At 45.0% G+C, this 16,080-nt stretch overlaps 1 protein-coding gene across 1 annotated transcript in view; it reads right to left on the bottom strand.

Annotated features, from left to right (window-relative positions):
- calcr (calcitonin receptor) overlaps positions 1–16,080 on the bottom strand; it is a 236,995-nt gene that overhangs the window by 120,361 nt on the left and 100,554 nt on the right. The window contains exons 4-6 of the mRNA XM_068004501.1: positions 7,054–7,213; positions 6,850–6,960; positions 790–902 (exon numbers count right to left, since the gene is read on the bottom strand). Coding sequence (XP_067860602.1) covers positions 790–902; positions 6,850–6,960; positions 7,054–7,213 — 384 coding nt within the window. The remainder of the gene's footprint in view (positions 1–789; positions 903–6,849; positions 6,961–7,053; positions 7,214–16,080) is intronic.

Genomic DNA, 16,080 nt, shown 5'->3' with positions numbered 1-16,080 from the left:
TGAGATGATTATAAAATGTTGATTGCACTGAAGGTATAATTTTCAAAAATCTTGAGATTTCCTAGAATCTTTGTCTACATTCAATATTATATATGTAATTGGGTCAAAATCTTTGTGCACATAAAGTACAATGATGTTGACATGTTCCTTGCGTCGTTCTTTACATGTGAGCATTTATTCGAGTCAACCTGTTTTTCTGTTGAGATTGTATTTGAATTTTGTTAAAGAGACAACTTCATTTCAGCTCTTACTATGAAAATCATGAAAGGAGCCAAACCTTATACTGCGTCTTTGATTCAAATTAACAGAACAAAGTTGTTGGTGCCAAAGTATGAAGGGACCCCAACTAAGATTCTGAGATAATAATGGGGCTGATTTACATTGCCTCCCTCCTTGTATAAATAAGGTATTCAAGAAATGGAAGAAAGAGAAATCAAGAGGAACTTGCAGAGCAGAATTTTGAAAAAAGGCAAATGACCACCATTTCAAATGAACAAAGGATAGCTTATTAGGGCCATTTCCTTCCGTCCGCTCCCCAACTCCACCCAAACACTAGACTGGCTCAGTGCTCCTGAAGTGCATGGCACCTGCCAAAGCCTCTCTGTGCCTGATTTTGCTGTTCTGGGCAAATGTGACCCAGTAAACACCGACCCCCCCCTCCCCCGCCAACTCCTGGCAAAACTGCGTGTGAGTTAATTTAAATGTAACAATTGACATGCACATCCAACACAATGCTACACAAAACATTTCAGATATGTGAAGGATGAGTTAAGGGTGGGTGAGACCTACCTTTATTTTATAATCTGTGAATTTATTACAAAATGTATAGTTGGACCAAGTTCGATTGGTTTCTGGGTGTTTAAACCAGTTCCCAGTTTCATCACAGTATTTTGTAGCTTTTTCTTGAAATAAGATAGAAAATATATTTCAGCAATTTCTCCTTTTTACAAACAATCAAGAGCTAAGACAAACCAGACCACACAGTCTACTTCTGATAATTCAAAGTCGTTGTTATGAAAAAAATTGAATTATCCAATGATTTGATTTAAGCAATGCAAATACTGCACCAAACTGGGAATTTGGGGCTAAAACCTGAATTATTAGAAAAATTAAATGAAGCAACTTTTAAGTAAGAGGAGTAGATTGTATTTGAACTGTCTTGCTGCTTTACAACGATAGAGCTGAAAGATTTTTTTTAAACTCAGACAAATGTTGAGTTACTATTTAAGTCCTGCTAAATTCTACACTTTGCAAGATTAGCTCAATTTAACTATTTCTAGGGATTGTCACTGGGTGAAAATAGCCTCATCTCTATTTATTTAAATGGGTTTCCACTCTGTCTCACACTTACATTTCTAAATGTGACTGTTGGTAGTTTACTGACATTGCCACTTCATCGAAGTTCTCAGCCGAGGGCTCAATTTCTGCCCCACTACCAAAATGGACCCCACTAGTCTCGCGGCAGACACAGAGGAATTCATCAGGAGAATGAGGCTCCGGGAATTCTACCACAAACCACAAAATTTCAGCAGCGAACCCAATGAGACAATCAACGATCCGGAACAGCAGACAGAGGGATCCGCGATACAGCAACCGAAGAGGAAAGAGTCTCACTGGACTCCTCCAGAGGGTCGCTGCCCTCAGCTTGACATGTATGCTCAAGCTGTCAGGAAATGCGTCTATGCCAGATTCATCAGCCGCACTCGGAAGACAGTCCAGAATGTCACCCGAGCACAACGCAACGCCATCAAAGCTCTCAAGACCAACCGCAACATCGTCATCAAACCAGCGGACAAAGGAGGAGCCATCGTCATACTGAACAGAACGGACTATTGCAAAGAAGCATACCGACAACTGGACAACCAGGAACACTACAGACGGTTACCCGCAGACCCGACCAAAGAACACACCCATCAGCTCAACAAACTGATCAAGACCTTCGATCCAGACCTTCAAAACATCCTGCGCACTCTCATCCCACGTACTCCCCGCGTGGGAGACTTCTACTGCCTCCCAAAGATACACAAAGCCAACACACCCGGACGTCCTATCGTATCAGGCAATGGAACCCTGTGTGAGAACCTCTCTGGATACATCGAGGGCATCCTGAAACCCATCGTGCAGGGAACCCCCAGCTTCTGTCGCGACACTACAGACTTTCTACAAAAACTCAGTACCCATGGACCTGTTGAACCAGGAACACTTCTCACCACGATGGACATCTCGGCACTATACACCAGTATCCCCCACGATGACGGCATCGCTGCGACAGCATCAATACTCAACACCAACAACAGCCAATCTCCAGACGCCATCCTACAACTCATCCGCTTCATCCTGGATCACAATGTCTTCACCTTCAATAACCAGTTCTTTACCCAAACACACGGAACAGCCATGGGGACCAAATTCGCACCCCAATACGCCAACATTTTCATGCACAAGTTCGAGCAGGACTTCTTCACTGCACAGGACCTCCAACCAACACTATACACCAGATACATCGACGACATTTTCTTTCTATGGACCCACGGTGAGGAATCACTAAAGAGACTACACGATAACATCAACAAGTTCCATCCCACCATCAAGCTCACCATGGACTACTCCTCAGAATCAGTTTCTTTCTTGGACACACGAATCTCCATCAAAGACGGGCACCTCAGCACCTCACTCTACCGCAAGCCCACGGACAATCTCACAATGCTCCACTTTGCCAGCTTCCACCCTAACCACGTCAAAGAGGCCATCCCCTATGGACAGGCCCTGCGAATACACAGGGTCTGCTCAGACGAGGAGGAACGCGATGGACACCTACAGACGCTGAAAGACGCCCTAGTAAGAACGGGATATGATGCTCGACTCATCGATCGACAGTTCCGACGGGCCACAGCGAAAAATCGCGTAGACCTCCTCAGAAGACTAACACGGGACGCAACCAACAGAGTACCCTTCGTCGTCCAGTACTTCCCCGGAGTGGAGAAACTACGCCATGTTCTCCGCAGCCTTCAACATGTCATCAATGATGACGAACACCTCGCTATGGCCATCCCCACACCTCCACTACTCGCCTTTAAACAGCCACCCAACCTCAAACAAACCATTGTTCGCAGCAAATTACCCAGCCTTCAGGAGAACAGCGTCCACGACACCACACAACCTCTGCAAGACATGCCAGATCATCGACACAGATACCACCATCACACGAGAGGACACCACCCACCAGGTGCACGGTTCATACTCCTGTGACTCAGCCAATGTTGTCTACCTCATACGTTGCAGGAAAGGATGCCCCAGAGCATGGTACATTGGCGAGACCATGCAGACGCTGCAACAACGGATGAACGGACACCGCGCAACAATCGCCAAACAGGAGGGTTCTCGCCCTGTCGGGGAACACTTCAGCAGTCATGGACATTCAGCCACCGACCTTCGGGTAAACATACTCCAAGGCGGCCTTCGAGACACACGACAACGCAAAATCGTCGAGCAGAAATTAATAGCCAAGTTCCGCACCCATGAGGACGGCCTCAACCGGGATCTTGGGTTCATGTCACACTACATGTAACCCCACCAGCGAACAAATGTTATCTGTTTTTAATATAACGGGTCATTGACTGTCTTCGTTCTGTCTCTCTCTTTTTTTTGGGGGGGTTGTATATTCGGTGGCCTTTTAGATGACACCTTTCTGTCTGCTCACTGTGATTGCCTTGGCAACGGGCAGTAATCATCAGGCATTGTTCTGTGATCTTAAAATGCGAAGGATTCGAAATTGTCATCTCCACACCACCTGAGGAAGGGGAAAGCCCCCGAAAGCTTGTGGGATTAAAAATAAAATCGTTGGACTATAACTTGGTGTTGTAAAATTGTTTACAATTTCTGTAGCACACATTGGTCTATTCTTTCCGCTGCTAACAACTATCAACACAATTGCACTATTCTCAAATCCTAATGTAAATACATGAATTGATGAACACATGTCATATGTTTCATCTATAGCTTGGAAGGGGCCAATAAAGATACTTTCAGATGAGCTTTGCTTATTTTGGGCTTTGCTTAAGCAACTGTAGTAGCGAATACCTGCTTACTGTAGCTCTGAGGGTTGGGATTTGAGTCTTCTATCTTCTTTTGATAAAACTTCCCTATTTATTTGAAGGGTAGTTTCAACAGCAAAAAAGAAAAAGATGGCAAAAAAAAGAAAGCTATGCTAATTTGCCACCACTAATAGAGCCTGCCAGCATTTATAGCATCAGGAAATCAAAGGACATCTGACTTTAAAAATTGGGATGGAGGATGCTGAAAAGTGGGACATTGTGCTCCTTAGATTATTACCAAAAGAATGGGTTTCATTTATCTCAGCTTTTCTATATTTTCTACGTTTATATTTAAGTACAGTAATAAACAGGAATTAAATCATCTGCGTTTTCACAGCAATTCAAGTCCCAATTGCCATTATAAATAAAGTAATAGATACTGATGCAACTTTATCAGTAGCTCTGCAGCAGTAGCAAAGGGAGTCAAGAGCATTAATTGCAATATCATGCACAGCCAGATTAACCAAGATAGAGATACTTCATCTGCCTAATTAGCATATATATAATAGACTCTTTGTAGAAGTGTGAATTATTCATACACTCAGCCAACCAGGTAACGAAAACTCCCTAAAGAGCTAATTGGAATATTATGCGTACCAGTTTCCTACTGTAGTTTAGCTCATGGGTTAAATGCACTCCAATGCTGATTGAACCATTCATTCATTCATTCAAGAAAAAAGTTAGAGTTTTCATACAGTTGGATCCAGCTCTCTATCTCAAGATCTTCCTCCAATTACTACAGTAGTACGTGCACTGTAAATCTCACACTGGAGACAGGGGAAATTTTCCAGTTCCATTTGTGAACCTCCAATAACAGCTTGTATTTATATAGCACTTCTAACATAGAAAAATGTCCCGAGATGCTTCACAGAAGTGTAATCAGACAAGAATCATCGTCGAGCCAAAGAAGGAGATATTAATAAAAGCTTGGTCAAAGAAGTGGATTTTAAGGAGGGTCTTAAAGGAGGAGGGGGAGCTGGAGAGATGAAGAGGTTTAGGAAGGGAATTCCAAAATGTAGGTCCTGCGTGCTGTGGCTACAGTTGCCAATGGTGGGGTGAAGTGAGTGGGGGATGCACAATGTGCCAAAGTTGGAGGAACAGAGAGTTCTTGGAGGGGTGTAGAGCTGGAGAATGTAACAGAGATAAGATGGGGAGGAACCAGGAGGGATTTGAACACAAGGATGAGAATTTTGAGTTTGAGGCATTGGGGGACCAGGAGGCAATGCAGATCAGTGAGCAGAGGGGTGATGGCTGGGAGGGAATTGAGGGGCAGAGAGCCTGACGTAGTGGTGGCAATTATTTAGGGTGGACTTAAGACAGAAATGGAGAGGAATATTTTTATGTTAAAATCGTGTTTTCTGGTTAATTTTAAATATTTTTTAGCTTCTAAAAAAAAATAACAAAAGTTAGTGACATCTAGGTATATCTATATTTAACACACCAGCCAGCCCAGCACTTTCCCAAAAGCAACCTCAACTTTTCCTCGATCCTTCATACAGGCATTCTTTCCTTTTAGCCCCTTTCTCATAGATCATAGAAACTCTCCCCAGATTTTGCCAGTTCACAGTGACACTTTCCCGTGCCATCCCCTCTCATTTAGAGAGGTACTGCTTCCTCTAACCCCCTTCCCTCAGCTCAGAGATTCCTCCCTCCAGTTCACAGAGACATTCACCTCCTCTATGATCCCCAAATCACAGAGACACTCTCCCCTCTAAATCTCCCTTCAGTTCACAGAGGCACTCTCCCCTCTAAATCTCCCTTCAGTTCACAGAGGCACTCTCCCCTCTAAATCTCCCTTCAGTTCACAGAGACACTCTCCCCTCTAAATCTCCCTTCAGTTCACAGAGACACTCTCCCCTCTAAATCTCCCTTCAGTTCACAGAGACACTCTCCCCTCTAAATCTCCCTTCAGTTCACAGAGACACTCTCCCCTCTAAATCTCCCTTCAGTTCACAGAGACACTTTCCTCTCTAAATCTCCCTTCAGTTCACAGAGACACTTTCCTCTCTAAATCTCCCTTCAGTTCATAGAGACACTGGAAATGGAAATGAAAATTGGGAGGGATGTATAACGGGCAGCTGAATCAATATCACCTGTTTTGCACTATCACCCAAAGTCAAAATTACCCCCAGAGAGTCCACGCCATCCCTTACGCTGATGGGGCAGGTAAATGCTCCACCTCCACAAGGCCAATCGGGAATTCCCCCCCTAGGTTGGCACTCAATGTATCTGCATCCCAGCCTAATTTGTGGCCCTTCTGGTGAATTCCCACCAAAATTATGGCAGGAATACACAGGAAGGGCTGCGGATTTTCGGCCCCAATGCATACAACTGGCTATGCTGCTGCCTCTGCACTAATTTTAATACAATGTTTGATGTTGTGTCAAAGTCCAGTCATTAAAGTGCAAACACAGGAATTTAACACAAATGTGTTAACCAGTGTACTAGAGATAGACCACTGAGGAATTTCAACCTGCTAATGGAATACAAGAGTTGGTCCAATTCTTACTTTATGAAAATAGCACAGTTTGTTTTCTTTTACAACACATGGTTAAATGATGACTGATGTCTTGGCAACTGATAGCTATTGTCATAATTTGTTCTTCCATTTTGATGTCATAGAGATTGGAGACATGAGATTATGATTTTAACAATAAATACTTTTGTAATGAATATTAAGTTGTTTTATGGGAACAGAAATGCAGTAGAATTCTCAAGAGTTACAAAGAGAGCACAAAAGATATAAGCCTCTTACCAGTTTCATCAAAATCGTTAAAGTAGTCTGGGCAGTTCTGCATGTTTAGTGTTCCAGCTGGTGCATCATCCCAACATAACCATCCGTCCCAGGTTCTGTTACAGTATGGGTCTGTGATGTCAGAAAGCACGGGTAATTATCTAATATTATTTAAGCAGCCATGTTACCAAAGAACCAGAGTTATACCAACTTGTTGTCACTTACCTGATTTATTGTATGAAGAATCTCTGACCATTTTCTCATAACACTTAAACTGTGCATCCATTATCTTTTGCCTTATCAGGTTTGGTGCAGTCTCGACAGATGGAGGCTCAGTTGTACTTTCATCATAATTTTCAGTCGATGCAAGGCTTGACATAATTTTCTGTGAGGTAAAGAGAAGATGCTCAGTGTTTAACTTTATCTGCCAAAAATGCATTGCCTGTTCAGTCCTCAAACTAGTCACTGAATCAAATCTCATTAAAAACTGCACAAACTGCTTGTCAAAATGAATTGTCTATTGAACATCGGCCACAATGATTCTGTTAGCACTGCAATGATAACACTCTCTGACTGTATGGGATATATTTTCCAACCAGCGCTGTTGAACACTTTAATGTACTTGTACTAAATTCCTCTCTGTGTTTTTAAATGCTGGTATTAACCCATTTACTTTAACCATATTAACAGTGCATTAAAAATGTACAGAGAAGAATTGGGTACAAGTATGTTAAAAGTTCATATGAGAACAGTGTTGGTTGGAAAATTTACCCTAATGTAATGCTATAGAAGGCAGAAAATCTCAGGAAATTGCAAGGAAATCAAATTTAATAAAACTCCCAGAAATAAATATTAATCTGTGTTAAATATATTTGTTGAAGTTATATCTCTTGTGCAGTTGGATATAGCAAACTATGTAATACATTGTTGGTGTGACTGTTAATGTTGCCTTTGTAAAAAACTTAGGACTTGTTAGAGGCTGTGAGAACTTTAAAGTGTGATTTTAATACTACCTGCTCAGTGGAAACCGCAGCTGGGCAGTTAAAATTGCCCAAAGTTACCGACCTGCCCTGCAGCCACCAGGAGAAGACAGGTATGTACTTTCACCTGCTCACCTGAGCAGGCGGCAAGGACGCCCGCCCAAAGGCGGTGGGGTCCTTTTTAAAATACCCCAGACCTTATTTCTGGAGCAGCGGCGTAAGTTTCTAGCCCACACCGCCACTCACCCGCTGAAAACTGCCCCGGAGTTAAAATCGGGGCCATGTGTTCCAGTTGTGATATCAGATAGTGCAATTCCGGTTATTTGTAACTGTTTTTTTTATTAACGGTAAAAGACAAGTTATTCATGTTTACTGCCCTGCCTCTCCCCCACAGTATCAGGTTTTTCCTTAGGCAGAGTTTAATACCTCAGGACATGAGCACATTGAAGATCTATGATTCTCAATTAAAGAGGTTGTTTTTTTGTGTGGGGGGCAGGGTACATTGAATTTAAGAAATATTATCAATCTCTGGTGACTACCATTCAGCTGATCATCCTTGACATCCTCCTTGGTTATGGATGTCAATCCTGACACTCAAGCTGAAAGTGTGGTACAATCCTGAATCGCTGGGGCCGATTTTTCCTCCCCCCGCCCTTCGATTGCCCCAGAGTTTCGCAAGCGCACAACTTGAGCTCCACTTAAGCCGCTGTATTCCTGCTCATTTGAATCTATAGGGCAAATGTTGCCTCACCTTTGCTGCTTGCTCAAAATGGGGGCAGGAAGTTCAAAGTTTAATGGTGGCTGCTGTTTTGGACAGCAGCAAACTCCCATAGACCCACAGAGTGAAGCAAACTGTCTCATACAATTTGTAAAATAGTCACATAACAATCATAGATTCTGCCTGCCCATTTAATGATCTTTGGAGATCAAGCAATGTCTAAAAACCCAGTTTCTTTAGGCGTTCTTCAATCCAGGCATTCGTCCAATGTTAGGCCAGGAAAATGACATGGAAAGTGTTAAGACATGGGGGTAATTTCCAAGTTTGCCACGTTGATTGTAGCCTGACAAAATGGATCGCCTACCCGTTGTAGAACCTGTCCGATTTTCACCATATTGAAATCAATGGTTGAAAATAAGGCAGGTTCTACAATGGGCAGGCGATCCACTCTGCCAGGTCACGCGGTGAAGTTGAAAATGACCCCTGTCATTTCTGCATTGTTTAAATATTCAGGTGGGAGCTTCCTACGCCCAACCGTTTGGCCTCTGGAGATACATGCCTTGAGCAAAAAGGGGCAGAGAGCCAGAATTATGGGTCTGTGCTCCATTTCCTGTCCAGAACTTCCCGAGAATTGGCACACATGGGGTGTTACAGGCTGAGATTTTGGCCCTAGTAGGTCTGCGGTCATCATCTTTCACACCAACTGAGAATATCTGTTATCACATGGGAGATGTTTGAAACAAGTCTGTTTTTCATAGTCTCTCTGGGAGCATACTTAAGATCCAAAATGGATACCATTTTATATATATTTTGGAATAGTTGGATCGCTAATTGTACTGTTAAAGTTTGGCCTTTAGGTTAATGGAAAGTTATTTATTTTAACAGTCTCTGTGCAGATTAAATAGCTTCATAAATTCCAGTAAGTGGGTCACCCCAGCTGTATGTTGTTTTGAATTAATCATTCCTGATGTGAGTTTATGTCAATTGTTTATATTTATGGCAACACTTGGGACACTAATTTCATTATAAGCATTTCACAAACTCAATAACAAGACTCTGTGGGTGAAATTGGGCCATGCAGCGCCTGTTTTTTAGGCGTTATGCAGACACCTAAGTCCCGAAAATGGGGTCCGTGCACTTCTGACGGGAAGTGCACAGGACGCCATCTTGGTCAAGGGGTTGTGCGCGTGCCTAACGACCGCTGGCAGCATGCAGAGTAGGGGGAATATGACACAGATCAGTGTGCAACACTGATTTGAAGGCAATGCTGATATTTTGGAACTCTACACTCCAGCCAAGGCCCTGTCTTAACCTCGCACAGCTGAACAGGACTTAAAGGGCATGAAGAACCTCCCTTCTCCCACCAGCACTATTTAGAGGGATCATGAAATACTTACATGTTAGTTGCTGGATTATTTCTTCTGGCTGCCAGTGCATTTGTACTTGTTTTTGAAGCTTTCCTCTACTTGGATAAAGTTTCAATGGTCTACAGGGAGAGTGGACTGGCTGGTTTTGCTATACTCTTTGTGTCATTTAAAATACAGTGCCGAGAAAAGTTTTTCCAGACATGGGTGGCCCAGTAGGGATTCTTCTGGGAATTGAACATGCCTGGGAGAATGAAGCGAGGCCACACAGAGCAGGGCAAGCAGCTAGAAGAGGGGGGAGGAGGAGGAGGAGCAGGGCATTCAGCAGGAGGCCATATCTGCAAAGGGTCTTCAGGGAGCAATTCTCCTACCTCAACTTCAGTGCATCAGACGTCTTCGGTTCACTAAAGAGGTCGTGACTGAAATTTGTCAACTGCTGCAGCCACAACTGCAGCTTCGAAGCAGGGCAGGGACAGCATTGCCTGTGGCTGTCAAGGTGACCGTGGCTCTTAATTTTTATGCCTCTGGCTCCTCTCAGGCTGCTGCTGGAGATATAAGCAACATCTCACAGCTTGCAGCGCACTGCAGTATAAGGGGGGTCACTGAGGCTCTCTGTACAATGAGAGGCAGATTCATCTCATTCCCTCTTGCCAGAAACAAGCAGGAGGAGCAAGCACGAGGTTTTGCTCAAATTGCAGGCTTCCCCATGGTGCAGGGAGCCATTGACTGCCTGCATATTGCCACGTGTGCTCCACATCTGAAAATGGCCATATTCATGAACAGAAAGAGATTCCACTCAATGTGCAGCTGGTGTGCGACTACTGGCAGCGCATCATACAGGTGAACGCCCATATCCTGGCAGCAGTCATGATTCGTACATTGTGTGGCAGTCCCCTCTCCCACCTGTATATCAACCAGCACAACAAGTCAAAGGCGAGCTACAGGGCGACAAGGGTTATCCTTGATGACATGGCTCATGGCTCCAGTCAGGAACGCACGCACATGTGCACAGCAGCCCTACAATGAGAGCTATTCTGCCACAAAGAACATCATAGAGCACACCATAGGCATCTTCAAGCAACGCTTCTGCTGCCTGGACTGTTCTGGGGGAGCCCTGCAGTATTTAGCTGATCAGGTATCATTGTATGCTGCACAACCTGGCCATTATGAGGAAACAGCCCTTGGCACTACCTATCAGGTGAGAACGTGAGGAGCATGAGCATGAGCAAGAGGAGGAGGAGGAAGTGCAACAGAACGTGGATGAAGGGGAAGGGAGGCTACAGCGTAGACAGTCCTTTTCTGCCAAGGCTCTATGTGATCAGATTATTAATGAGCGATACAAGTAACCTCAACGGCACCTCCCCATTCACCAGCAGTCCCACACGCCTTACCTTTCCTCTCTCACATGACCATCAAATTGTCCTCTGTATGATTGCACATTGGTTCCCCCCTCAGCTCACCGCAGAAATAAAAACCACTACCAAATGGAAATTCAAATCCACATTTCTAAATCAACACATAGAGTCATAGAGTCATAGAGTCATACAGCACGGATAGAGGCCCTTCGGCCCATCGTGTCCGCGCCGGCCATCAGCCCTGTCTGCTCTAATCCCATATTCCAGCATTTGGTCCGTAGCCTTGTATGCTATGGCATTTCAAGTGCTCATCCAAATGCTTCTTGAACGTTGTGAGGGTTCCTGCCTCCACAACCCTTTCAGACAGTGAGTTCCAGACTCCAACCACCCTCTGGGTGAAAAAGTTCTTTCTAAAATCCCCTCTAAACCTCCCGCCTTTTACCTTGAATCTATGTCCCCTTGTTATAGAATCCTCAATGAAGGGAAAAAGCTCCTTAGTATCCATCCTATCTGTGCCCCTCATAATTTTGTACACCTCAATCATGTCCCCCCTCAGCCTCCTCTGCTCCAAGGAAAACAAACCCAATCTTCCCAGTCTCTCTTCATAGCTGAAGCGCTCCAGCCCTGGTAACATCCTGGTGAATCTCCTCTGCACCCTCTCCAAAGCGATCACATCCTTCCTGTAGTGTGGCGACCAGAACTGCACACAGTACTCCAGCTGTGGCCTAACCAGTGTTTTATACAGCTCCATCATAACCTCCTTGCTCTTATATTCTATGCCTCGGCTAATAAGAACATAAGAACATAAGAAATTGGAGCAGGAGTAGGCCAATCGGCCCCTCGAGCCTGCTCCGCCATTCAATAAGGTCATGGCTGATCTGATCCCAACCACAAATCTAAAGAACACAAGAAGTAGGAGCAGGACCCGGCCACACAGCCCCTGGGCCCTCTGCGCCACCCACAGGGCATTGACCGATCCGAACTCAGCTTCATGTCCAATTTCCTGCCCGCTCCCCATAACCCCTAATTCCCTTTACTTCCAGAAAACTGTCTATTTCTGTTTTAAATTTATCTAATGATGTAGCTTCCACAGCTTCCTGGGGCAGCAAATTCCACAGACCTACCACCCTCTGAGTGAAGAAGTTTCTCCTCATCTCAGTTTTGAAAGAGCAGCCCCTTATTCTAAGATTATGCCCCCTAGTTCTAGTTTCACCCATCTTTGGGAACATCCTTACTGCATCCACCCGATCAAGCCCCTTCACAATCTTATATGTTTCAATAAAATCGCCTCTCATTCTTCTGAACTCCAATGAGTAGAGTCCCAATCTACTCAACCTCTCTTCATATGTCCGCCCCCTCATCCCCGGGATTAACCGAGTGAACCTTCTTTGTACTGCCTCGAGAGCAAGTATGTCTTTTCTTAAGTATGGAGACCAAAACTGTATGCAGTATTCCAGGTGCGGTCTCACCAATACCCTATATAACTGCAGCAATACCTCCCTGTTTTTATATTCTATCCCCCTAGCAATAAAAGCCAACATTCCGTTGGCCTTCTTGATCACCTGCTGCACCTGCATACCAACTTTTTGATTTTCTTGCACTAGGACCCCCAGATCCCTTTGTACTGCAGTACTTTCCAGTCTCTCGCCATTAAGAAAATAACTTGCTCTCTGATTTTTCCTGCCAAAGTACTTTGGCAGGAAAAATCCCATATGCCTTCTTTACCACCTTATCTACCTGTTCCGCCGCCTTCAGGGATCTGTGAACTTGCACACCAAGATCCCTCTGACCCTTTATCTTGCCTAGGGTCCTCCCATTCATTGTGTATTCCCTTGCCTTGTTAGTCCCTCCAAAGTGCATCACCTCGCACTTTTCCGGGTTAAATTCCATTTGCCACTGTTCCGCCCATCTGACCAACCCATCTATATCGTCCTGCAGACTGAGGCTATCCTCCTCGCTATTTACCACCCTACCAATCTTTGTATCATCAGCGAACTTACTGATCATACCTTTTACATTCATATCCAAGTCATTAATGTAGACCACAAACAGCAAGGGACCCAGCACCGATCCCTGTGGTACCCCACTGGCCACAGGCTTCCAGTCACAAAAACAACCTTCGACCATCACCCTCTGCCTTCTGCCACGAAGCCAGTTTTGTATCCAAAGTGCCAAGGTACCCTGGATTCCATGGGCTCATACCTTCTTGACCAGTCTCCTGTGGGGGACTTTATCGAAGGCCTTACTGAAATCCATGTACACCACATCCACTGCGTTACCCTCATCCACACGCCTAGTCACCCCCTCAAAAAATTCAATCAAATTAGTCAGACATGATCTTCCCTTGACAAAGCCATGTTGACTATCCCTGATTAATCCTTGCTTCTCCAAGTGGAGACTAATTTTGTCCTTCAGAATTTTTTCCAATAATTTTCCTACCACTGATGTTAGGCTCACTGGCCTGTAGTTCCCCGGTTTTTCCCTACTCCCCTTCTTGAATAATGGTATTACATTAGCGGTTCTCCAGTCCTCTGGCACATCCCCTGTGGCCAGAGAGGTTCTGAATATATGTGTCAGAGCCCCCGCAATCTCCTCCTTTGCCTCACACAGTAGCCTGGGATACATTTCGTCCGGGCCTGGGGATTTATCCATTTTTAGGCCTGCTAAAACTGCCAATACCTCCTCCCGCTCGATGTTAATATGTTCGAGTATATCACAGTCCCCCTGCCGTATTTCTATGTCTGCATCGTCCTTCTCCATAGTGAAAACAGATGCAAAAAATTCATTTAGAACCCCTCCTACATCTGCCGGCTCCACACACAGATTGCCATTTTTGTCCCTAATGGGCCCTATTTTTTCCCTAGTCATCCTCTTACCCTTAATATACTTATAAAACATCTTAGGATTTTCCTTTATTTTGCTCGCCAGTGTTATTTCATGGCCCCTCCTTGATCTCCTAATTTCTTTTTTAAGTATCCCCCTGCACTTTTTGTACTCCTCTAGGGCTTCCTCCGTCTTTAGCCTTTTGTATCTGCCAAAAGCCCTCCTTTTTTTCCTAATCCATTCTCATATATCCCCTGACATCCAAGGTTCCCTGGAGTTCTTGGAACCACCCTTGACCTTGACGGGAACATGTTGCCATTGTATGGTCTCAATCTCCCTTCTGAAAGACTCCCATTGCTCCGATGCGGATTTTCCTACAAGCAGCTGATCCCAGTCCATTTTGGCCAGATCCTGCCTTATCCTATTAAAATCTGCCTTCCCCCAATTTAGAACCTTTATTTCCGGCCCCTCCCTGTCCTTTTCCATGACCACCTTAAATCTCACCGAATTATGGTCACTGTCACCAAAGTGCTCACCTACTAGCACTTCTTCCACTTGGCCGGCCACATTCCCTAGAATTAGGTCCAGTACCGCCCCCTCTCTTGTAGGACTTTCTACATGCTGGCTCAAAAAGCTCTCCTGGATGCACGTTAAGAATTTTGTACCCTCTAAGCCTTTTACACTCTGAGTATCCCAGTTAATATTGGGGAAGTTGAAATCCCCCACTATTATTACCCTATTATTTGCACAATTTTCTGAGATTTGCCTACATATCTGTTCCTCTATCTCCCCCTGACTGTTTGGGGGCCTATAGTACACTCCCATCAAAGTGCTTGCCCCCTTTTTGTTTCTAAGCTCCACCCATATGGCCTCATTAGAGGAACCTGCTAATATATCATCCCTCCTTATGGCAGTAATTGATTCTTTAATTAATATTGTGACCCCCCCTCCTCTTATACCTCCCCCTCTGTCTCGCCTGAAGATTCTGTACCCCGGAATATTGAGCTGCCAGTCTTGCCCCTTCCTCAACCATGTCTCTATGACAGCAACAATATCTTACTCCCATGTGTTTATCAACACCTTCAGTTCATCCACCTTATTCGCAAGACTCCTTGCATTAAAATAGATGCCATCCAGCCTTGCCCTCACATATTTGCCCTGTCTTCCAAGCTGACTTGTTTTTTTCTCTATATTTGGCTGCACATCACCCCCTATTGTAGCTCCACTCTGTATCCCATCCCCCTGCCAAGTTAGTTTAAACCCCCCCCAACAGTGCTAGCAAACCTCCCTGCAAGGATATTTGTCCCGCTCTGGTTCAGGTGCAACCCGTCCGACTTGTACAAGTCCCACCTTCCCCAGAAGCAGGCCCAGTGATCCAGGAAACTGAAACCCTCCCTCCTGCACCAACTCTTTAGCCACGCATTCATCTGTTCTATCCTCCTATTTCTATACTCACTAGCCCGTGGCACTGGGAATAATCCAGAGATTACAACCTTTGAGGTCCTGCTCTTTAATCTGCTACCTAGCTCCCTAAATTCTTGATGCAGGACCTCATCTCCCTTCCTACCTATGTCGTTGGTCCCAATGTGGACCACGACCTCTGCCTGCTCACCCTCCCCCTTGAGAATGCCCTGTAGCCGCTCAGTGACATCCATGACCCTGGCACCAGGGAGGCAACAAACCATCCTGGAGTCACGTTTACGGCCACAGAAACGCCTGTCTGTTCCCCTTACGATAGAATCCCCTACCACTATAGCTCTTCCACTCTTTTTCCTCCCAGCCTGTGCAGCAGAGCTACCCCTGGTGCCAGGAAGTTGGCTGCTGCTGCCTTCCCCTGATAAGTCATCCCCCTCAACAATATCCAAAGCGGTATATTTGTTTGAGAGGGGGACGGCCACAGGGGATCCCTGCACTGCCTGCCTGCTCTTCTTACTCTGCCTGGTGGTCACCCAATTACTTCCTGCCTGTACAACCTTTACCTGCGGTGTGACCATCTCACTAAACGTGCTATC

This window comes from Heptranchias perlo, chromosome 2, assembly GCF_035084215.1.
Source record: "Heptranchias perlo isolate sHepPer1 chromosome 2, sHepPer1.hap1, whole genome shotgun sequence".
Lineage (NCBI taxonomy): Eukaryota > Metazoa > Chordata > Chondrichthyes > Hexanchiformes > Hexanchidae > Heptranchias > Heptranchias perlo.
Note: the sequence above shows the minus strand (reverse complement) of the source record. Positions and strands in the feature narration are given on the sequence as shown.